At 40.0% G+C, this 22465-nt stretch overlaps 3 protein-coding genes and 2 non-coding genes across 10 annotated transcripts; 2 read left to right on the forward strand and 3 right to left on the reverse strand.

The window, feature by feature from the left end:
* Window positions 1-355: 355 nt before the first annotated feature.
* Window positions 356-6426, forward strand: LOC130187487 (ribonucleoside-diphosphate reductase subunit M2). Of its 3 annotated transcripts, XM_056405151.1 has the most exons (11): window positions 391-491; window positions 1584-1641; window positions 1917-1985; window positions 2640-2786; window positions 2897-3013; window positions 3217-3350; window positions 3469-3563; window positions 3656-3789; window positions 4515-4619; window positions 4745-4858; window positions 5806-6426. In XM_056405151.1, exons 2-11 carry the CDS (start codon window positions 1618-1620, stop codon window positions 5956-5958), a joined length of 1092 nt encoding a protein of 363 aa, XP_056261126.1. In that variant the 5' UTR covers window positions 391-491; window positions 1584-1617; the 3' UTR covers window positions 5959-6426. The 3 variants fall into 3 exon arrangements, with proteins under 3 accessions (XP_056261127.1, XP_056261126.1, XP_056261125.1); XM_056405152.1 differs by lacking the exon at window positions 1584-1641 and having other exon boundaries at window positions 356-491; XM_056405150.1 differs by lacking the exon at window positions 391-491 and having other exon boundaries at window positions 514-1641.
* Window positions 5458-5593, forward strand: LOC130160861 (small nucleolar RNA SNORD94). Its single transcript, XR_008826063.1, has one exon. It is a non-coding gene; the product is annotated as a small nucleolar RNA SNORD94 (small nucleolar RNA).
* Window positions 6427-6890: 464 nt separating the features above from the next.
* Window positions 6891-12641, reverse strand: lgals8a (galectin 8a). The gene is made up of 9 exons (XM_056405161.1): window positions 12520-12641; window positions 11348-11436; window positions 10401-10611; window positions 9479-9601; window positions 9311-9361; window positions 8908-8934; window positions 8342-8430; window positions 7828-7993; window positions 6891-7321 (listed from the first exon to the last, which is right to left on the reverse strand). The coding sequence occupies exons 1-9, from the start codon at window positions 12556-12558 to the stop codon at window positions 7172-7174; spliced, it is 945 nt and encodes a 314-aa protein (XP_056261136.1). The 5' UTR covers window positions 12559-12641; the 3' UTR covers window positions 6891-7171.
* Window positions 12642-13640: 999 nt separating this feature from the next.
* LOC130187489 (ribonucleoside-diphosphate reductase subunit M2) lies at window positions 13641-21228 on the reverse strand. 4 transcript variants are annotated; one of them, XM_056405154.1, is made up of 12 exons: window positions 21002-21228; window positions 19663-19785; window positions 18493-18550; window positions 18149-18217; window positions 17358-17495; window positions 17131-17247; window positions 16792-16925; window positions 16579-16673; window positions 16353-16486; window positions 15511-15615; window positions 15272-15385; window positions 13641-14324 (listed from the first exon to the last, which is right to left on the reverse strand). In XM_056405154.1, exons 3-12 carry the CDS (start codon window positions 18514-18516, stop codon window positions 14172-14174), a joined length of 1083 nt encoding a protein of 360 aa, XP_056261129.1. In that variant the 5' UTR covers window positions 18517-18550; window positions 19663-19785; window positions 21002-21228; the 3' UTR covers window positions 13641-14171. The 4 variants fall into 4 exon arrangements, with proteins under 4 accessions (XP_056261129.1, XP_056261132.1, XP_056261130.1 ...); XM_056405157.1 differs by lacking the exon at window positions 18493-18550 and having other exon boundaries at window positions 21002-21188; XM_056405155.1 differs by lacking the exon at window positions 21002-21228 and having other exon boundaries at window positions 19663-19816.
* Window positions 14537-14672, reverse strand: LOC130160862 (small nucleolar RNA SNORD94). Its single transcript, XR_008826064.1, has one exon. It is a non-coding gene; the product is annotated as a small nucleolar RNA SNORD94 (small nucleolar RNA).
* Window positions 21229-22465: the final 1237 nt, after the last annotated feature.

The raw sequence follows: 22465 nt of genomic DNA on the forward strand, positions 1-22465 counted from the left end.
GTCAACGTTCTAGGTGAAAACAAAAAACGTATATGAAGAATATGAAATTTAGCCAATAACAGATCATATAGCCTATACACAATGGAGAATTCAAATGTGTGTTATGCTCTAGGATGTTAAAACTAACTCCTAATATAAATTGTCCCATTAATGAGTACAGATTTTTCTTTATTTGTCGAAACATAATTAACTGGCAGCTAGCTTTCTCAGACAAAGTAACATCGACACATAACAATGTGACCCAAATATGTCAATCTTTCGAAAATTAGTTCATCCCAATCGCTAGGGGGAGATACAGACTATGACGTAGATTTACACATAGTGTCGTTATCTTCCCGAGTAGCCAATCGGAGAGCTCGGTTCGGCAGTAACCTGGAAACAGTTGCCAGCTTCGCCTGCAGTGAAGAAATCAGTTTAATAACGTCTAGATTGAGAGGGGGAAATGAAGCTAAAACGTTTGTTTCAGAGGCTGAAACCTGAACAAATGAAAGGTACAACTCATCAGAAACACAAATATACAAGAATCCGGTCTTTAAATCTCCGTGCTATGTCGAAGTGACGAAGCAGAAAACGACAGGGTTGTGTTCTTTTGTTTTCTGATATTTTAACAGTTTTTAGATCCAAAACCGTTCAAGTCAGCTTTAGTTTTTATATCTGACAACACCCATGACAGCTCTAAATGCAGAGTTACAATCATATGTGGCATAAAAATATGATTTTTGGCGCTGAATTGTCATGGTGACTACGCCTTTACATGACCGTAAACAGCTGAAAGCGCGGCAGCGGGAAACTGACCACAAATAAACATAAACACCATCCCATACATATATTAATATGTATTGAAAGCTTAAACAAAAACAGATTGATGTCAGACGCTTTAAAATACTGAAATAAGAACGAAAATACAGTTGATGTCGGTTCATACTTATCCACTCTAACTTGACGGAATATTTGGTTGCAAAACCAAATGATCAGATATTCAAACCACTTTGTGTTTACATGACAATTTAAATGCAGTATAAACAAGTTATTTATGTTTTATGTTTCTCTTAATCCGCTAACATTTTATTACGGAAATCAGATTCACTTACTATGGCAACTTCAACATTAATTTTAACTTTATGACTCTGTTTTATGACAGTCAAACGCCAGTTTAACCGCTTTAAAGTGCCAAATATATATATTCTTTTGTCATGAGAAATGTTTCATAAGCGGTCATTTTAATAGTTTTGTAACACCGGTTTTGGGCAATTTCGTAACCCCGCATAAACAAAGCCGTTTGAATTTCCCGCAGTAGTTCAGGTGTCACGTGAACGTGGCTCGCAGCCTGATTGGCTGTGTCGCAGCGTCAGTTTAAAGAGCCAGCACGAGCTGTGTTTTCATTGGCTGGCCGCGTTCTAGCGCCAAGATTTCAATAAAAAGGCGAGGGGACAACAGAATCCACTTCAGTCTTTGCTCTTCGTCTGTGTCAGCTCTTCGTTAGCTTAGATTTACGCTTTCCTCTTTTTACGTTTAGTTTCTTAAGTTATATTTTATTTATCCGAGACCAAAATGCTTACTGCTCGCAATCCTCTTACCGTCAGGGATGAAAACACACTCAGCATCCAGACCAGCAACATGTCGCTGGACAAAGAAAACACGGTGAGAAGAAAAAACCCTAAAACTTACGTTTCATTTTCTTTTGAATGTTAAATTCTTGTTAACGTAAATAAACTTAACTTAACCAGAAGTTTACGCTTTAATTTTTTAGGCGTGTTTAAGTTAAACATAGTGGCAGCCATTTCCTGAACAGTTCAGCCTATAAGTGACTCAGATTGATTCAGTATTTGTCTGACGTGATGAAATCAAACGTATGGACTAAGTATTGCCACTAGTTTCTGGTCACTTTAATGATTTCTGGTCATTTATCTTTAAAGCCTCCGAGTCTGAACACCACCCGCATCCTGGCGTCTAAAACCGCGCGGAAAATCTTCGACGATGCTGAGGTAAGTGACTGAAAATCTACTGAAACCTTCAGTATGTTAAACTAATCTACCAGATGAATAATCTATATTCATATTAAAGTCAGTGACCGTAAATTTGCTTGTGTATTGTGCTCATATGGCGCTTAAAATGTCGGTTCTGGCGCCAACGTGGACAGTCAGCTGTCGCTGATAAAACTCAGCTGTTGCTCCTACGGGCTTTATTCGTCAGAGGTCATTTGCCAACATTTAGAAAGTTTATAAAACATTAACATGACAAAGTTTTGGCAATGAGAGGTTTTTCTTCTCATAGATGTGTGCAGGTTTTAGTCAAATGCAAATTATTATCAACACTGGATAAGTTCTCATCAATAACAGCTGATCTTAGATCAATAATCATAAATGTTAAAATCTTCATATAATACAAAATGTGCATTTAGTAGAAGATGTGAAGCATTTATCTGACTGGCATTTGTGTGTCAAATATTATCTGAGACATTAGGTTTCGATTAATAAGTCAACCCCAGCATTATGCGTTAAACTGTGTTGAACCACGGTTTAATTTAAAAAGCAGCCCAAGTGAAATTTGACCAATTAAAGCATCAAAATCAAAGCGTCATCAGACCAGTTATAAAATGTGTAGCAATGAGTTTGTGGTTGACACTGTTTGCTTTTCAGCCCAAAGCAGTGAAGAAGAGCAGCAGCAGTGAGGTGGAGCCGCTGCTGAAGGAAAACCCTCGTCGCTTCGTCATCTTCCCCATCCAGTACCACGACATATGGCAGATGTACAAGAAGGCCGAGGCCTCGTTCTGGACCGCAGAGGAGGTACGCATGAACGCCGCTGCACTCACAAGTGTGCAGTACTGCACGAGTGAAGTGTTGCTGTGACCCTGCTGTGGTCACCTTCATGTGATGCTGACGTCTTGTTTGTTCAGGTGGACCTGTCGAAGGACCTGCAGCACTGGGAGTCTCTGAAGGACGAGGAGAGGTACTTCATCTCTCACGTGTTGGCGTTCTTCGCCGCCAGCGACGGCATCGTCAACGAGAACCTGGTAAGGACGACCGGCCTTAACTGAAACATCCCTAACAGCAGGACGGTGATTGTTGATGTGTTACTGGTTTGGGATCAGCTCTGACTCCCCAGTTCATCTGAACAGCTGTCAGGCATCACACCGTCTCCTGCTGCTGTGTGATTCTGTTTTAAACATCAACCAGCCTGTGTCCTCATCTTGCTGTTTCACTCTGTGACCACCAGGTGGAGCGCTTCACACAGGAAGTGCAGGTGACAGAGGCCAGGTGTTTCTATGGTTTCCAGATCGCCATGGAGAATATCCACTCTGAGATGTACAGCCTCCTCATCGACACCTACATCAAGGAGCCCAAGGAGAGGTGAGCAGATCCTGGCACTCTTACTGGTCTTGGTGGTTGGTATACTGTTGTCTCTACTGGCCTTTACTCTTGTCTGCACTGGTTTCTACTGTCTGACGGTGTGTTCACTGACCCTCAGGGAATACCTCTTCAACGCCATTGAGACTCTGCCCTGTGTGAAGCAGAAGGCCGACTGGGCGCTCAACTGGATCGGCAACAAGGGCGCCAACTACGGTAAACCTGCTCCCTGGGACTCCACATGATGTTTGTGCTCCTGGTTGATCAGGTTTGGTATTGATCAACTATATCTGTTGTTGATCCTCCAGGAGAGCGTGTGGTGGCCTTCGCCGCAGTGGAGGGAATCTTCTTCTCTGGTTCGTTCGCTGCGATCTTCTGGCTGAAAAAGAGAGGCCTGATGCCCGGCCTGACCTTCTCCAACGAGCTCATCAGCAGAGACGAGGTGACGACCTGATGTTACACTTCATCTGCTTTTAAGAGACCATCCATCAGCTCAATTAGTTTTCTCTAAATGTGTTCTTTCTTCCTTGTTCTGCTCTTATCCAGGTCATGTTTAATGATTAATCAATAATGTCTTTAGCAATTATAGTTTTTATATCTGGGAAGTGCTGGGAAAATGTGATTCTTAGACTTGGTGAATAATTTGAGGCCTCATTGTCCCTCCTGGTCTTTATTGACAGTTTCTGCAGGTTCATTAAATTTAAGACTTTTTTTTAAAACCAGAGTCAAATTTAAACCCTGTTTGATGGTTATACTGGTATAAAGGTGTTGAACCAGCAAGACCACAATTTATTTACATCACCTTTTGTTATATATAAAGTCAGGTCTGGGGAATTTCCAGCCAGTTTCTGCTGAAATCAGACGAATCGTTTCATCATTGGCAGTTACACTTTATCACCATTAGAGAATATTTTAAGACTTTCAATACCTTCTAAGATCTTTTTAATAAACTTCATTCAGTGCTTTTTAAGGACTTTTAAGACCTGCAGATAATTATGATGTTCATGTTTTGGCCAGTTTGACCATGAAATGTTTTGTTCAATTAAAAATTTAATCCTTTGTTTTAGCTTTGATTTTTGCCTCAAATCAAATGTCTTGATTTTTCTGTATGGATCTGCTTGTTCGTATAAATTAGTGTGGTGGTCTAACTGTGTGTGCTGGTTTCAGGGTCTGCACTGCGACTTCGCCTGTCTGATGTTCAAACACCTGGTGAACAAGCCGTCAGAAAAAACAGTCACCAACATCATCAAGAACGCCGTGGAGATCGAACAGGTCGGTCGACAGTGACACAAACAGATGAATGTGAAGATCCTCGACGTGTCTGTCTGGTTCATTGGCTTTTCTGGCCGTGGATGCTTTAACTCGCTTTGTTGAACTGTTGTTTTGTTTATGTTCAGGACTTTCTGACCAAGGCTCTGCCCGTGAAGCTGATCGGGATGAACTGTGACCTGATGAAGCAGTACATCGAGTTTGTAGCTGACAGACTGATGCTGGAGCTCGGCTTCTCAAAGGTAACAACACCCCAGCTGAACCACAGCTCCCGGTAGATCCAGGAATGAAGTCTTCATTATTCCTGCTCAGCTGGTTTGAACATGCAGGCCTCTAAATGTTTGTCATGTAGATTGAATTAGTCCCAGAAACTGCTGCAGGCTGATCAGCTGCTTCCAACCAGCACAGCCAGGTTGAACATGTGATGATGATTCACAGCGTCTGCTGGATCCAAAAATTCAGCAATTCAAAAAGTGAATTACATCGGTTTAAGTGATACTTTAAATTTAGCATTCAAAGCGTTGCTGTTCCTCATCAGACTGTTGATAAGACACGATGAAGGCTTAGATCTGACTCGGACACTCGCTGCCACTCTAACAGACAGTCACTGTAACTTGTGCTGCGTCAGAGGCAAGTTTGTTCATTTATTCTCCTGCTGTTGGCACAAAGTTTTATAATCGGAGGTCCCTGCTGGTATTTCATTGAAATATGACTTTAACTCTTCCTAGTTTAGGTCACCTATACTCACCTGATAAGTAGGCCAAGTTTAAACTCAGAGCAGCTGGTGTAGCGGCCTCCTGATCCTGGTCTGTACTGTGTAGGTTTGTAGATGAGGATCAGGTCTGTGATGATGAGAGGCGCAGGGGTACGGACCTCAGCCGGTGATGGGGGCTGAGTGTTGCTGCACAATCTGCTCAGAGAACAAGTGGTTCACTGACAGACCACAGCAGCACGAAACAGACGCCAGACTGAACAGACCTCAAAAAGTCCTGCAGTGCTCTGGTTCAGGTCTGACAGTAGACCAGGTGCACTATAGTACAACTGCTTTATAGTTATACAAAGCAAGGCAGAGCTTCACTCTGAGGGGGAACTTTACCCCTCAGGCTTCCGCACAGAACTCATTTTCAGATCCTTTTCATGTGTCGACCGGAGAATAAACTGACCTCTGCTCCGTCTCGTGTCTCTGCAGATCTACCGGGTGGAGAACCCCTTCGACTTTATGGAGAACATCTCCCTGGAGGGAAAGACCAACTTCTTTGAGAAGCGAGTGGGCGAGTACCAGAGGATGGGCGTCATGTCCGGCCCCACAGACAACACCTTCAGGCTGGACGCAGACTTCTGAGGACAGAGGTGGAGCGATCCACACTCAGTCACACACTTCAGCCAGAGAAACCAGGTGATGCTGAACGCCATTGCTCCATTCTGTAGGAGGACAGCGGTTTTACGATCTAATTTAACATAAGCCTGTCACCCAGTGCGTTCTGAGACGCGCCTGAGCACAAAGAGGCTTTCAGTGTTGTATAGAACATGAAATGTTCTGCACCTCAGCAGAATTGTGATGAATTAAAACTTAATTTTATCTTTTATTATAAACCATCAGAGCATTGAGGCCGTTGTGGTATTCGTGCGGTAAAACTAACATGTTTTATCTGCCCATTTGTAATGACATGTAACCTCCAGATGTGTATATTAGTACTTTTAGATCAGTTTTGTATCGTAGGTTACTTTTGTGAAATATGTACAGTTTGAGTGTTTTTTTTAATGCTGGTGCTTGATTTTATAATTAAATGTGTGTGTGTGTATATATAAACCTGATCAGTTTATTTTGCCTTTTTTCAAAGCTTTTATTTACAAAAGAAGCTGATTATATTTCGTTTATTTTTTATTTTTAGTTAACTAGCTTGATTGTTAATGGATTTATAGAATTACATATCAACTTGTACCTGAGACCTGGAAATCAAGATTTGATTAGATTTGTGCTGTAGCTGTGGTATAAGCCTTAGCATAAAAAATATACTGAGTCATAAAATTACTTTTAGTTTTTTTGGGGGGGTTTTCTTTTGTCTTTATTATATTTACACATGTCAGATTTGAAACCAGGACGCTATGGTAAGGACAAAGCCTAAATGATATTCGCTCTACCAGGTGAGGCATAAAAACGTCATAGTATAGCAATGCATAAATTATTGTATAGTAAGATAAAATATAGTACGTCACCAGCAGATCAAAGTTTTTCCCCACTGCTGGTAACAAAGCATGAATCAAACTCCTAAACAGGTTCATGTGGTTAGTTTATTTGATCTGGTCACAGATTAACAGGAAGAACAGTTATAGAAGCACATACTGTAGATCAGTCCATTGATATGTTTCAGGATGAAACTTGACTCTATATTTCTTCTGATTTTAATATAAAGATGTTAAGCTGTTGTAAAGTTGTATAGCAATAAACTTGTTAGCTCCTAACACTGCTCCGGTTTAAAGGATGTGAGGTTATTATTGCTGCAGCAGGCACTTCCTACCAATATATACATTTTACATAGATTGTAAAAACATGTTCAGCGGATCTTGATGTCCAGCAGCGTGACGTCTCCCAGCACCTCCACCTGGTTGATCCGGCTCAGGTCCTTGACTCTGTGTTTGTAGTCCAGCTGGTGGAGCCCGTTAACAGCAACTCTGAACTGCTGAGAGTCACAAAGGATGATCATCTGCAGAGGAAACACACCACAATCATGAGGACAGAAGGTTCCAAGGTCCATGACGCTGATTTTACATGTAACATTGCAACAACTATGAATTTATTCATTTATATCATGCTGATCCCTTTCTCTTTATGCTGATTCTAAAACCAAGGGACTCATCTGAAAAGAACAAAATCCATCTAATGCCTGATCAGCGGGAAACTAAAATACACAATAACAAATTAAACAATACTTTTTATCATTTCCCACAGCCCAAAGTGATGCCTTCAGGTGTCGCGATAAAATCAAAAGAAATTCGAATTCAAAAAGTATCAAATCCAAATAACAAATAATTGATTCATCAATAATAAAAAATTATATTAAATTTACAATTTAATGCATTCAAAGAGTGCTGCTTTTCACAGTGTTTCTCTTAATTAATCCACTAGTTGTTTGTTAAATATAACAAATTCCCAGTGCACAATGAGATGACTTTATCTGTCTCGTGTGCAGGGTCAAAGGTCATGATGTACCTCAAAGTATTGTCCTGTACTGAAGGGGAAAGAGCCCAGCTTTTTTTCTTCAGGGCCCCAGCACTCCGACAGGAAGGAGTTTCTGACGAAGGCTCGATGCTTTAGACGAGGGTTGAGATGAAGAGCAATGTCGCTGCTGCCCGCCGTTCGCAGGTTCACACCGAAACTGAAGGAAACATGTTGGAAACATGTCGGAAACATGTCGGAAATACAGCAGAAAAACATGTTCAAACTACTGATCTTTATCATCTCTAAATGTTCAGGATCCTTCAGTCGTTTTTATCCACATAAAGAATTTTTCCCTTTTTTGTTACTTTTTTTCAACATTTAAGTTATTAGTTAGTTTATGTCAGGATGAATAAGAAGTGAAAGTAAAACATCACTCTGTAAAAATACTCTGTTCCAAAAGGAATGGAGTATAATCAGGAAAATGTACTTAAAGTATGAAAAGTAATAGTACTCTTCCTCCACCACAGTTTTTTCCTGGTCATGAAAAGTCATTCAGGTGATTTACCTCTGTGCTTTGTGAGTGGTTTCTGCTTTGATGGTGATGCTTCGTCCGACGCTCAGTCCTTTACCCAGATCACCTCTGAAAGGAATACTCTGCAGAAAACAAGGTTCCATCAGTCAACAGCCAGTATAAATACTTCAAGCTCACTGCTGCAGTGTCTCATCGACATTATCTCAGCTATATCTGCAGTGATTCATTGATTTGTCCATCCACACAAAAATAACTGAAACATTTTTCAAGCAAAAATGGCAAATATTAGCTGGTTGCAGCTTCTGAAATGTGAAGATTTTACTCTTGTATGCCAGGAAACTGAATCTCTGGGTTTGGGCAGTTGGTTGGACAAAACAACACGTGAAGAGGTCACATTGGAGTTTGGGAAAGTATAAGAGGTTGTTCACAATGAAACTGATGGGACATTTCTGGTCGCCCCAAAACAAGACATTTGAAGAGGTCATCATGGCATTTTCTGCCATTTTTTTAGACCAAAACTGAATCAATCAACTGAAAAATGAATCAGCAGATTAGTAGATAAGGACAATAATCATTGTAAACCTCGAACTGAAACTCACCAAGTCGCCTGACGAGCAGCTTACCAGCTGGAAGAGGAACAAACAAGAAAATCTGTTTAAATACAATCATAGATAACAATTAACATAATGTTCCCCCATTCATCATTTAGTAAGTAAACATTTTAAGTGTTTGTTCTACATACTTTATACTATAAAGTTTATAATAATTTACTATACTCTCGTTCATTTTCCTTTTATACAGCAGCCTGATGTGTGTGTCCACAGGAGGAGTTAGAGTTGTTAACAAATACATTAACTAAACTTAGGTCTGATTAAAGCTGCATTACAGTCTGTTAGAAACCATTTTACAAACTGATTATACAGGATAAATAGCTGGATTTATAGTAAAAGTACCAGAACTGTTTCCACTGCAAACATCAGACAGTTAATTATTTATCCTTACATTCATCTCTGAGTCCTGGCTGGTCAGACTGGCTGCAGGAGACACTGAAGTCTGAAAAACAACAAAGCCAAAAACAACAGCTCATAAACTTCATCACAAGTTTCATCACATGAAGAAAAAACAACAAACTTTACTTTTATCAGATGCTGTCGTCAGAGAGCAACTCACAGAGCTCGGGGGGAGGACGCCCACAGCGTCAACTTTGATCTTTCCAGAAATGTTGAGGGTGTCGACTCGCTCCAGATCCACTCTGTGTTTGTACTCCAACACGTGTCCTCCGTTCACAGCCACCTGCAGCACAGACAGCACAGTACTGTGATCCTGCACTGCAGTACAAGTACTGTGATCCTACACTGCAGTACAAGTACTGTGATCCTGCACTGCAGTACAAGTACTGTGATCCTGCACTGCAGTACAAGTACTGTGATCCTGCACTGCAGTACAAGTACTCTGATCCTGCACTGCAGTACAAGTACTGTGATCCTGCACTGCAGTACAAGTACTCTGATCCAATACTGCAGTACAAGTACTCTGATCCTGCACTGCAGTACAAGTACTCTGATCCTACACTGCAGTACAAGTACTCTGATCCTGCACTGCAGTACAAGTACTCTGATCCAATACTGCAGTACAAGTACTCTGATCCTGCACTGCAGTACAAGTACTCCTGATTAATCAACTAATGGTTGCAGCGCTAATCTAAATTATTGACAAACCTTGAGTAGTAGAACCTTAGTAGCTGTTGCTTTTGATCATATCACATGATCTTCATCAGAAGATACAGTATGCAAATGTAGATGTTTCTGCTGCCTCCAAAGCTTCTAACTCTACTGATATCACATGTGCTCCCAGATTAGCCACCTTATTGATTTGTCAACTGCTGCTTCAAGAATTAAAGTTCAAATCTGGCTTATTGTTTTCAGATGCTGTTGGAGGTTTGTTTGATGTCTGTAAACGCAGCAGGAATAGTTTTATCATTTTATCATCATCTTACAAACAAACATTTCAAACTCTTCATTTTGCAGGGGAATTTACTGTGAAATGAATCAAGAGCATCAGTTTAAGCATCCTGTGGCGGCCGAGCTCTCACCTTGAACTTGTCTTTCAGGATGAGGATGATGAGTTCAAAAGCCCCCCCGGCAGTGAAGGGATTCTGGTACAGGATCTCCTCTCTGCCCCAGCGCTCCGTCTGCAGTGTGTTGCATACGATACACGGTGACCTCTGAAATCTCGGGTTGAAGTGAAACGCCACGTCGGCCCTCGGCTTCACGCTGCTGCCACATGTGAAGTCCACCTGAAACCTGCAAGACAGCGCAGAGGGACGACAGGCGAGTCAAACATACAGAAGAAAAATCTGCATCATTTCAGATTTAAAACAGGGTTTCAGTTGTTTCTGGTGTTCACCTAATTACATTTTTGTCTGTACCTCCAAACTGTGTAGGACAATAAATCCTATGAATATAGTTTTTCATTAACATGACCTGGAGCCATGTATGGATTACTGAACAATCCTACAGGGCCGAATGGTCAGAGGGCCCCTGGACCAGAAACTCTGTATGAAGAGACAATTAATATTTCACAAAGCCCTGTCAAAACACACAAAACAACCACAAAAAGACAAAAAAAAAAAACACACACAAATAGACACAATACGACCACATGGGAGGGGCATTTCACACGTCTCATAATCGGTCCATGTTTGGACCCAGATAAACAACAGAAAACTGATGGATAGATTAACCAATTAAAAAATAAATCATTTCTAATTTGCATTTTTATGAGTGGGTGAGCTGAATGACTGAGAAAAATATTGAAGACATTTGTGAATGAAATTGAAGGCTTTTTACATCTTAACAGCCTCTTTTTTTTTTGAAGGAACTGTATTCAATGCTTTCTAAGACTTGTGGAGACTGGAAAATAAAATTTAGTCATGTCACCTGTCTGTTTGTAATGAAGCTGTAAACACGGGCGGATCATGCCGGTGTTAAAGGTTAAACAAGGTTCTGTGCTTGATAATTTTGTGTTGTGTGTACTCACCTGTCAGCATTAGATGGTACTGAGCCCTGAATGAGAACCATCTCCCCCGGTAGCAAACCACCCAGGATTGTCCCAGCGAAGGGAATCACCTGAAGAGAAAAACATGTCAGATGTAGGCTGTCAGGTGAGAGGGACCACACTAAACACATACAAACATATGATGAGAACGAAGGAGATTCAGAAGAAATGAAGAAAAGTTTTGTGAAAAAGGCGGAAAGAAGGATTTCGTGTTTGAATTCGACATCAAACATCATTTAACCTGCAGACAGAACAGTCTAAATAATACATAGAAGATATCTCTGCAAACATAAACTGGCTCAAATGTTTAGAGGGTCAGATACTTGTTATCATATATGACCCTTTGAGCCTTTAACCGTCATGTTGTAATGTTAGTAAATTGATATTTTTAATGTGAGGATTTGATGCTTTTCTTTATTATATATGGGAGTAATCTGAATATCTTTGGGTTCTGGGCTGCAGATTTCTGCGGAAATGTCATTTTATAAACAAAAACTTCATGAACTTATCCAGAAAATTATCTTCTTACGATTAATTGAAAATTAAAGTAATAATTAGTTCCAGACAAATGAAAATTAAAAGAAAAAACTTAGATTACACTGATATAAACCAACTGCATTTTTTTGCCTAAAAGTGACAAAAAACACATCTACCTCTGAACGTTTTGTATCGCCACACCAAACTCCATTGGAAATTGAAGGTGTTTCAGTATTTCCTACTGTGTCTGCAATTGTTAAAAAGCGACACGAGCAGAGTTAAGACTGTACATTAATTAAATTAAATCGCTCTCTCCGGCATCGGAAAACACCGAGCTGGGCTCATATTCTAACAAAATGACTTTTAAATAAAGAGTCCAACTGGACTTTGTACTTCCGTCTGGCGAAACTGAGCAAATTTGCTGAAATGAAGTTATTTAGTGGGAGAGATGTATGACACATTCACCGTGAATAATATCAAGTCGATAAAAGTACTTCTTCCACGTTATACGACATTACAGCTGATGATAACGAATTAAAGTGGGCGCTTAGCTGAGATGCTAGCTAGCTCGCTCGCCGACAAATCCTCGATAAATTGTCAATTAAACGGTCATGGCGACAATGAAAATGAATCGAAATAGATAATGGTTATTAAGATGAACAAGTTAGGTGTCTTACCGGGTTTAAAAACGTCTGTCTCGGGTTTGAAATCGACATTTTGGAGCAGAACAGCTGGAGACTGCGACTAGTTTGTTTTTCTGTTTACTTCCTGATCAAACGTCAGCACGGTTCACAGTTACAAGGATGAGACAGAAAAGATTTCGGTTTTTACACACGACTAAGATCTTTTATTAAATTAAAATTTTATTTTATATAGCAGTTGATTAACACGGTTAAAATTGCCTGTTAGAAACATGATAGTTGCTGTTTAAATATTTTATTTTATTGCCGATTTGGAGTCAGCGTGATAACGCAGCTGTCGGCTCCTTACAGAATGCAGAGGTTTCGTAGAAGGTCAGTCTTCTGATTTCAATAATTACTTATTTACCTCAACCCAGTTTATCAGGCAGGTCAAATAACCCCAGTGTGACTTGCTGGTTTCATTTTTCATTTCCAATAAGAAACGACAAGGAAAATATCGATTTAATTCATAATTTATTCGTTTAAAGTGTGGTCATTAACTCAACTGTAAAGCTCTTGGTGTCTGATAAACTGGAAATGTTTAGCCATAAACGCTGCATACAAAGTTTCATACATCTTGTTTGAGTAATTTACCGTCTCTCCTCAATAGTTTAGTAATATTACGCTTCTTTTTGGTAGTTTTAGGACTTTTTAGTATTTTTACTAGTTACTAATAGTTTTGCATCTTTAAGTCATTTCATGTCTCATTTGTCTTGATTCAGTTTGACATATAAACAAAGAGCAGGGGTCTTCTTCATAGGCTTTAACAGACTGATTTGGCAGTTTCCTTTAGAAAATGTGAACAAATGAACAGATATATTGGCCATTACACGTATTGCAGTTGCACTCAGTGTGTTATCATTTCTCAGCCTAGACCAATAATTTCAAGAAAAGAAAGTAAATATTTGCCCAAATGTTTTTAGCTTTAAACTATTTAGATATATGCTTTTATTATCCCCTAGGGATATTTCATTTGTCCATTAGCTCATTGTTGATTTATTCATTATTTTAAAATGTGAAAATCTGTAAGTTAAACCTAAAGCTCTCTGTTGCATTTAAACCCAAACTATCAACAGACACATGGAAATGAACAGAATCAGGGCTTTGACCAAACACACTATCATTTAAAATTTTATTAGAAAAAAACTAAACATCTGTACAAATTGAACACAAGCAACATAAAATTCCTTTATAAAAACATACTAATATAGCAGATTTTATGAAGAACACAAAACTCTAAAAAGTTAGTTTACACATAAGGAGGTAAAAAAAGAAAAACTATATATAAACAATTCTGGTCCATGCTTTACGAAGTTACCAAGTTAACTGCTGAATTTAAGTTGCAGATCCATGGGCTGCAGTATCCTTATTGTCTGAAAATCTCATTATTATTATCATTATTGTTATAATAATAACCACCTACAGCTGACAACCCAACATAAATTAAAATTAGGTCCTGTACAACAGTGATGATCCATCTGTTTCTACACTCAGTACATCCACCTGTGGATTTTCATCCAGTTAATAACACATTTTGGCCTTTAATTTAAGAGTCTACTTTCCTCCCAGAGTGGAGCAATGGCCTTCAGCATCACCTGGTTTCTCTGGCTGAAGTGTGTGACTGAGTGTGGATCGCTCCACCTCTGTCCTCAGAAGTCTGCGTCCAGCCTGAAGGTGTTGTCTGTGGGGCCGGACATGACGCCCATCCTCTGGTACTCGCCCACTCGCTTCTCAAAGAAGTTGGTCTTTCCCTCCAGGGAGATGTTCTCCATAAAGTCGAAGGGGTTCTCCACCCGGTAGATCTGCAGAGACACGAGACGGAGCAGAGGTCAGTTTATTCTCTGGTCGACACATGAAAAGGATCTGAAAATGAGTTCTGTGCGGAAGCCTGAGGGGTAAAGTTCCCCCTCAGAGTGAAGCTCTGCCTTGCTTTGTATAACTATAAAGCAGTTGTACTATAGTGCACCTGGTCTACTGTCAGACCTGAACCAGAGCACTGCAGGACTTTTGGAGGTCTGTTCAGTCTGGCGTCTGTTTCGTGCTGCTGTGGTCTGTCAGTGAACCACTTGTTCTCTGAGCAGATTGTGCAGCAACACTCAGCCCCCATCACCGGCTGAGGTCCGTACCCCTGCGCCTCTCATCATCACAGACCTGATCCTCATCTACAAACCTACACAGTACAGACCAGGATCAGGAGGCCGCTACAGCAGCTGCTCTGAGTTTAAACTTGGCCTACTTATCAGGTGAGTATAGGCGACCTAAACTAGGAAGAGTTAAAGTCATATTTCAATGAAATACCAGCAGGGACCTCCGATTATAAAACTTTGTGCCAACAGCAGGAGAATAAATGAACAAACTTGCCTCTGACGCAGCACAAGTTACAGTGACTGTCTGTTAGTGTGGCAGCAAGTGTCCGAGTCAGATCTAAGCCTTCATCGTGTCTTATCAACAGTCTGATGAGGAACAGCAACGCTTTGAATGCTAGACTTAAAATATCACTTAAACCAATGTAATTCACTTTTTGAATTTCTGAATATTTGGATCCAGCAGACGCTGTGAATCATCATCACATGTTCAACCTGGCTGTGCTGGTTGGAAGCAGCTGATCAGCCTGCAGCCATTTCTGGGACTAATTCAATCTACATGACAAACATTTAGAGGCCTGCATGTTCAGACCAGCTGAGCAGGAATAATGAAGACTTCATTCCTGGATCTACCGGGAGCTGTGGTTCAGCCAGGGTGTTGTTACCTTTGAGAAGCCGAGCTCCAGCATCAGTCTGTCGGCTACAAACTCGATGTACTGCTTCATCAGGTCACAGTTCATCCCGATCAGCTTCACGGGCAGAGCCTTGGTCAGAAAGTCCTGAACATAAACAAAACAACAGTTCAACAAAGCGAGTTAAAGCATCCACGGCCAGAAAAGCCGATGAACCAGACAGACACGTAGAAGATCTTCACATTCATCTGTTTATGTTACTGTCGACCGACCTGTTCGATCTCCACGGCGTTCTTGATGATGTTGGTGACTGTTTTTTCTGACGGCTTGTTCACCAGGTGTTTGAACATCAGACAGGCGAAGTCGCAGTGCAGACCCTGAAACCAGCACACAGTTAGACCACCACACTAATTTATACAAACAAGCAGATCCATACAGAAAACTCAAGACATTTGATTTGAGGCAAAAATCAAAGCTAAAACAAAGGATTCAATTTTTAATTGAACAAAACATTTCATGGTCAAACTGGCCAAAACATGAACATCATAATTATCTGCAGGTCTTAAAAGTCCTTAAAAAGCACTGAATGAAGTTTATTAAAAAGATCTTAGAAGGTATTGAAAGTCTTAAAATATTCTCTAATGGTGATAAAGTGTAACTGCCAATGATGAAACGATTTGTCTGATTTCAGCAGAAACTGGCTGGAAATTCCCCAGACCTGACTTTATATATGACAAAAGGTGATGTAAATAAATTGTGGTCTTGCTGGTTCAACACCTTTATACCAGTATAACCATCAAACAGGGTTTAAATTTGACTCTGGTTTAAAAAAAAAAAAAAAAAAAAGTCTTAAATTTAATGAACCTGCAGAAACTGTCAATAAAGACCAGGAGGGACAATGAGGCCTCAAATTATTCACCAAGTCTAAGAATATCACATTTTCCCAGCACTTCCCAGATATAAAAACTATAATTGACATTAGACATTATTGATTAATCATTAAACATGACCTGGATAAGAGCAGAACAAGGAAGAAAGAACACATTTAGAGAAAACTAATTGAGCTGATGGATGGTCTCTTAAAAGCAGATGAAGTGTAACATCAGGTCGTCACCTCGTCTCTGCTGATGAGCTCGTTGGAGAAGGTCAGGCCGGGCATCAGGCCTCTCTTTTTCAGCCAGAAGATCGCAGCGAACGAACCAGAGAAGAAGATTCCCTCCACTGCGGCGAAGGCCACCACACGCTCTCCTGGAGGATCAACAACAGATATAGTTGATCAATACCAAACCTGATCAACCAGGAGCACAAACATCATGTGGAGTCCCGGGGAGCAGGTTTACCGTAGTTGGCGCCCTTGTTGCCGATCCAGTTGAGCGCCCAGTCGGCCTTCTGCTTCACACATGGCAGAGTCTCAATGGCGTTGAAGAGGTATTCCCTGAGGGTCAGTGAACACACCGTCAGACAGTAGAAACCAGTGCAGACAAGAGTAAAGGCCAGTAGAGACAACAGTATACCAACCACCAAGACCAGTAAGAGTGCCAGGATCTGCTCACCTCTCCTTGGGCTCCTTGATGTAGGTGTCGATGAGGAGGCTGTACATCTCAGAGTGGATATTCTCCATGGCGATCTGGAAACCATAGAAACACCTGGCTTCTGTCACCTGCACTTCCTGTGTGAAGCGCTCCACCTGGTGGTCACAGAGTGAAACAGCAAGATGAGGACACAGGCTGGTTGATGTTTAAAACAGAATCACACAGCAGCAGGAGACGGTGTGATGCCTGACAGCTGTTCAGATGAACTGGGGAGTCAGAGCTGATCCCAAACCAGTAACACATCAACAATCACCGTCCTGCGTTCAGGGATGTTTCACGCTTAAGGCCGGTCGTCCTTACCAGGTTCTCGTTGACGATGCCGTCGCTGGCGGCGAAAAACGCCAACACGTGAGAGATGAAGTACCTCTCCTCGTCCTTCAGAGACTCCCAGTGCTGCAGGTCCTTCGACAGGTCCACCTGAACAAACAAGACGTCAGCATCACATGAAGGTGACCACGGCAGGGTCACAGCAACACTTCACTCCTGCAGTACTGCACACTTGTGAGTGCAGCGGCGTTCATGCGTACCTCCTCTGCGGTCCAGAACGAGGCCTCGGCCTTCTTGTACATCTGCCATATGTCGTGGTACTGGATGGGGAAGATGACGAAGCGACGAGGGTTTTCCTTCAGCAGCGGCTCCACCTCACTCTTCTTCACTGCTTTGGGCTGAAAAACCAACAATGTCAACCACAAACTCATTGCTACACATTTTATAGCTGGTCTGATGACGCTTTGATTTTGATGCTTTAATTGGTCAAATTTCACTTGGGCTGCTTTCAAATTAAACCGTGGGTCAACACAGTTTAACGCATAATGCTGGGGTTGACTTATTAATTGAAACGTAATGTCTCAGATAATATTTGACACACAAATGCCAGTCAGATAAATGCTTCACATCTTCTACTAAATGCACATTTTGTATTATATGAAGATTACAACAGTTATGATTATTGATCTAAGATCAGCTGTTATTGATGAGAACTTATCCAGTGTTGATAATAGTTTGCATTTGACTAAAACCTGCACACATCTATGAGAAAAATAACCTCTCATTGCCAAGACTTTGTCATGTTAATGTTTTATAAACTTTCTAAATGTTAGCAAACGACCTCTGATGAATAAATCCCGTAGGAGTGACAGCTGAGTTTTATCAGCGACAGCTGACTGTCCACGTTGGCGCCAGAACCGACATTTTAAGCGCCATATGAGCACAATACAAAGGCAAACTTACGGTCACTGACTTTAATATGAATATAGATCATTCATCTGGTAGATTAGTTTAACATACTGAAGGTTTCAGTAGATTTTCAGTCACTTACCTCAGCATCGTCGAAGATTTTCCGCGCGGTTTTAGACGCCAGGATGCGGGTGGTGTTCAGACTCGGAGGCTTTAAAGATAAATGACCAGAAATCATTAAAGTGACCAGAAACTAGTGGCAATACTTAGTCCATACGTTTGATTTCATCACGTCAGACAAATACTGAATCAATCTGAGTCACTTATAGGCTGAACTGTTCAGGAAATGGCTGCCACTACGTTTAACTTAAACACGCCTAAAAAATTAAAGCGTAAACTTCTGGTTAAGTTAAGTTTAGTTACGTTAACAAGAATTTAACATTCAAAAGAAGATGAAACGTAAGTTTTAGGGTTTTTTCTTCTCACCGTGTTTTCTTTGTCCAGCGACATGTTGCTGGTCTGGATGCTGAGTGTGTTTTCATCCCTGACGGTAAGAGGATTGCGAGCAGTAAGCATTTTGGTCTCGGATAAATAAAATATAACTTAAGTAACTAAACGTAAAAAGAGGAAAGCGTAAATCTAAGCTAACGAAGAGCTGACACAGACAAAGAGCAGAGACTGAAGTGGATTCTGTTGTCCCCTCGCCTTTTTATTGAAATCTTGGCGCTAGAACGCGGCCGGCCAATGAAAACACAGCTCGTGCTGGCTCTTTAAACTGACGCTGCGACGTAGCCAATCAAGCTGCGAGCTACGTTCACGTGACACCTGAACTACTGCGGGAAATTCAAACGGCTTTGTTTGTGCGGGGTTACGAAATTGCCCAAAACCGGTGTTACAAAACTATTAAAATGACCGCTTATGAAACATTTCTCATGACAAAAGAACATATATATTTGACACTTGAAAGCTGTTAAACTGGCGTTTGACTGTCATAAAACAGAGTCATAAAGTTAAAATTAATGTTGAAGTTGCCATAGTAAGTGAATCTGATTTCCGTAATAAAATATTAGCGGATTAAGAGAAAAATAAAACATAAATTACTTGTTTAATCTGCATTTCAATTGTCATGTAAACACAAAGTGGTTTGAATATCTGATCATTTGGTTTTGCAACCAAATATTCCGTCAAGTTAGAGTGGATAAATATGAACCGACATCAACTGTATTTTCGTTCTTATTTCAGTATTTTAAAGCGTCTGACACCAATCTGTCTTTGTTTAAGCTTTCAGTACAGTGACTATTATATGTATGGGATAGTATTTATGTTTATTTGTGGCCCGTTTCCCGCTGCCGCCTTTTTAGGTGTTTACTGTAACGTAAAGGCGTAGTCACCATGATAATTTAGCGCCAAAAAAAATCATTTTTTATGCCACATATTATTGTAAATCTGAATTTAGAGCTGTCATAGGTGGTGTCAGGTACGAAAACTAGAGCTGACATGAACGGTTTTGGATCCAAAAACTGTTAAAATATCAGAAAACAAAGGAACACAACCCGGTAATCTGTCGGTTTCTCATCCGTCACTTCGACATCACAAACAGATTTAAAGGCCGGATTCTTGTGTAATTGTGTTTCAGGTGATCTGAATGTGTTGTACCTTTCATATGTTTAGGTTTCAGCCTCCGAAACAAAGGTTTTAGCTTCATTTTCCCTCTAAACTGGCGAAGGTGACTTATCAGCTGTTTCTGAAGAGGAACGCTCTGATTGGCTGCTTGAGAACCTGTAAAAACAAGTGAACAGTCGGTGTCGCCACCTAGAGGCCAGGATGAGTTGATGTTATTACATTGCAATAACATCTATACAAACATTTTTGCTGCTCTTTTGTTTATACAGTTTTGGACCCCACTGTATGTTTGACGTTTAGCAGCAGTGGAAACTACATACAGTTACTTATTTCAATTTTATGTCACTTTATACTTCTATTCCACTACATTTCAGTGGAAAATATTGTAATTTTTTACTGCACTACCTTTATTGTTAAAGCAGCTAATGTGCTATCATGTAAGAGTATATGAATATATTCAAATTGCCACCTACAAATTGACATGTTTAAACAAAGTACAGTTTAATAGAAAACAAATGTAAACTAAGGAGGTGATCACAAACATAAGCAGAGATGCAAGTATTGCGTCACTAAGAAGGGTCTAACGTGATGGAGGCAATCTTTCTTCTTTTTTTTTGTATCAATCATATTGACACTAGCATTGATACTAAAGCAATTGTACCTGTATCAGAGTATGTTTACAGAGTTGCTACTTTTGCACAAGTAAATTATTTGAGTAATTCTTCCACCACTGTCATTTTCTGCTGGTAATATAGGTAAATGTACTTTTTTATTTCCATTTAATTGATAATATGATAATAATAATATGGATAATAATAATACAGATTAATAATACAAAATGATAAGATAAGATAAGATAAGATGACATAAGATAAGCTTTTGTTGATCCCCAGAGGAGAAATCTGGTACTTACAGAAGCACAAGGACAGAAATAACTACAGGTAAAGGTTAGGATAAAAAAAACAAAAAACAACATAAATATAGGTATATAAAATGAAATTGAGAATAGATATAAAAACTAGAAACTATGCAATTACATGGCAAAACATATGACAAGTGTTGTAAACTAATTCTGTCTAGCACTGTCTCAAGCAAGCAACAAAGTCATCATGGTATAATGATTAAATTGTTTCTTTACCAATTTCAAGCACTTTACATGAGCCAGAAACATCATATGTTCCTTTACAGGTTGATTACTTTGCCTCTACCAGACTCCTGTTTTTTTTTTTTTTGTTTTTTTTTGGCTTCAATAATTTGTTTATTATTACTAAGAATTAGGACTTTAAATTTAGTCTTGGCACATTTGGATAAATCAACAAATGTGCTTCAGTCTGGCCCCCATTCATAGGTTCCTGCTTTATAGATCACTCACCCAATCCGAAACGATATTTTGATAAAGTGTATGTTTGTCTTATACAGCGTGTCCCTGTTTAAAATTGTGCTGCAGTGCCACTTGCCGCCACACGATGCTGTTTCTCTGGTCACTTCGCCTCCACCAGACTCCTGTGTTTTTTTAAGGTTTTTTTTTTACGTATTTTATTTTTATTCATTTTCTTTGGCATCTGCTGAATGTCGGTCAGTAAGGTAAGTAGGCGGGTACCTCATCAGCCAATGACGCGACCGTCCCACGTTCCAGGCACAACGTCAACTTCTGCTATTGGTCACACCCCCTCAGCACTGGCTCACGATTGGCTCAGCGCTGTTACCGGGTGGTGTGGGGAGAGTGGTCGGTGCTCCGGTTGTATAACATAACACGTAACAGGCTCGCTGTCGCCGAGCAGAAACTTTAGATACGGGACAATGTATGTGTTTATATAAAGAAACGCAGCCTAGAAAACTGAATTAACCCCTTTCTTATCGACACAGCGGTGTTTAACCGTGTTTTTACGGTCGCTATAACATTTCTGACCTAAATCCACACAGGAAGAAGCTTATGAGCTACACGGGAAAATAATTTTTTAAAGGCCATCTGGGAGATTTTCTCATGGTCATAATTTATCTCACTGTTTGAGTCAAATACACTGTATGACACAAAAATCTTAAACCTCTGTCAGATTGTAAATAGGGGTGAGTTTGGAAAAGTTGTGGGGTCAGACTGGGACACAAAGATATTGACTAAAAAATGTATTAAGACACATTTAAATCCCTGATTCTCATCAAACAGCACATGATTAATATCCATTGTTTATTCAGTGAAATAAATGAAAATAAACAATTATATTCTAAATAATTTAATATAATTTTGAGGAGAAATGAAGTAAATGCAACCCCTTCAGCAAACAGACATAAAAAGTGAACCGTTTGTCAAATGTCAATGCTCAAACCTTTGCTCACAACTGTAGGAGCAAGGCTCCGAAACTGAAAGAGACAAAAATATGCATTTGTGGTCATTTTTTGTCTCTTTTATGGCCATTTGACATATATCTTTGTTGTAATTTTCCATCTTTTTACACAAGAGACATTGTGTGTCTCTTTGTGGTCAACGAATTAGTCCATTGGTGGCTGTTTGACATCACTGTGGTCATTTTTCATCTTTTGTGTCTCTGTGGTTGTTTTTGTCTGCGTTATGTGTCTCTTTTTGGCCATTTTGTGTTATTTTGTGGCCATTTGTGGTTGATGAAAAAGTCCAGCCTCACACATCAATCACTAAAGTGAGTCAACGTACCAACTAAAGTTGTAGTCAGTGTTTTTGGGTCGGCTTTCCGCCCAGTTGAACTATTTTTTCTTCAGTTGTGCAGGTTATGGATTTGTGCAAGTTGATATTATAGGCTACTCTTTATCAATCAAATACAGAAACACTGGTTGTAGCTTCAACAAAATGCCTATGTGTAATATA

This window comes from Seriola aureovittata, chromosome 19 (assembly GCF_021018895.1).
Source record: "Seriola aureovittata isolate HTS-2021-v1 ecotype China chromosome 19, ASM2101889v1, whole genome shotgun sequence".
Classification (NCBI taxonomy): domain Eukaryota; kingdom Metazoa; phylum Chordata; class Actinopteri; order Carangiformes; family Carangidae; genus Seriola; species Seriola aureovittata.

What these genes read in the sequence shown, in the direction of transcription:
- LOC130187487 (XM_056405150.1), top strand. Translation starts at nt 1,552, where the DNA reads ATGCTTACTGCTCGCAATCCTCTTACCGTCAGGGATGAAAACACACTC. An exon ending in GCATCGTCAACGAGAACCTG is followed by an intron (nt 3,014 to 3,216) that starts GTAAGGACGACC and finishes TGTGACCACCAG; the next exon opens with GTGGAGCGCTTCACACAGGA. An exon ending in CAACAAGGGCGCCAACTACG is followed by an intron (nt 3,564 to 3,655) that starts GTAAACCTGCTC and finishes TTGATCCTCCAG; the next exon opens with GAGAGCGTGTGGTGGCCTTC.
- lgals8a (XM_056405161.1), bottom strand. Translation starts at nt 12,558, where the DNA reads ATGTCGATTTCAAACCCGAGACAGACGTTTTTAAACCCG. An exon ending in GCTGCTCGTCAGGCGACTTG is followed by an intron (nt 8,431 to 8,907) that starts GTGAGTTTCAGT and finishes TGTTTTCTGCAG; the next exon opens with AGTATTCCTTTCAGAGGTGA. An exon ending in ACCACTCACAAAGCACAGAG is followed by an intron (nt 7,994 to 8,341) that starts GTAAATCACCTG and finishes TGTTTCCTTCAG; the next exon opens with TTTCGGTGTGAACCTGCGAA.
- LOC130187489 (XM_056405153.1), bottom strand. Translation starts at nt 18,582, where the DNA reads ATGCTTACTGCTCGCAATCCTCTTACCGTCAGGGATGAAAACACACTC. An exon ending in CGCTGGACAAAGAAAACACG is followed by an intron (nt 18,218 to 18,492) that starts GTGAGAAGAAAA and finishes TTATCTTTAAAG; the next exon opens with CCTCCGAGTCTGAACACCAC. An exon ending in CGTTCTGGACCGCAGAGGAG is followed by an intron (nt 17,248 to 17,357) that starts GTACGCATGAAC and finishes TTGTTTGTTCAG; the next exon opens with GTGGACCTGTCGAAGGACCT.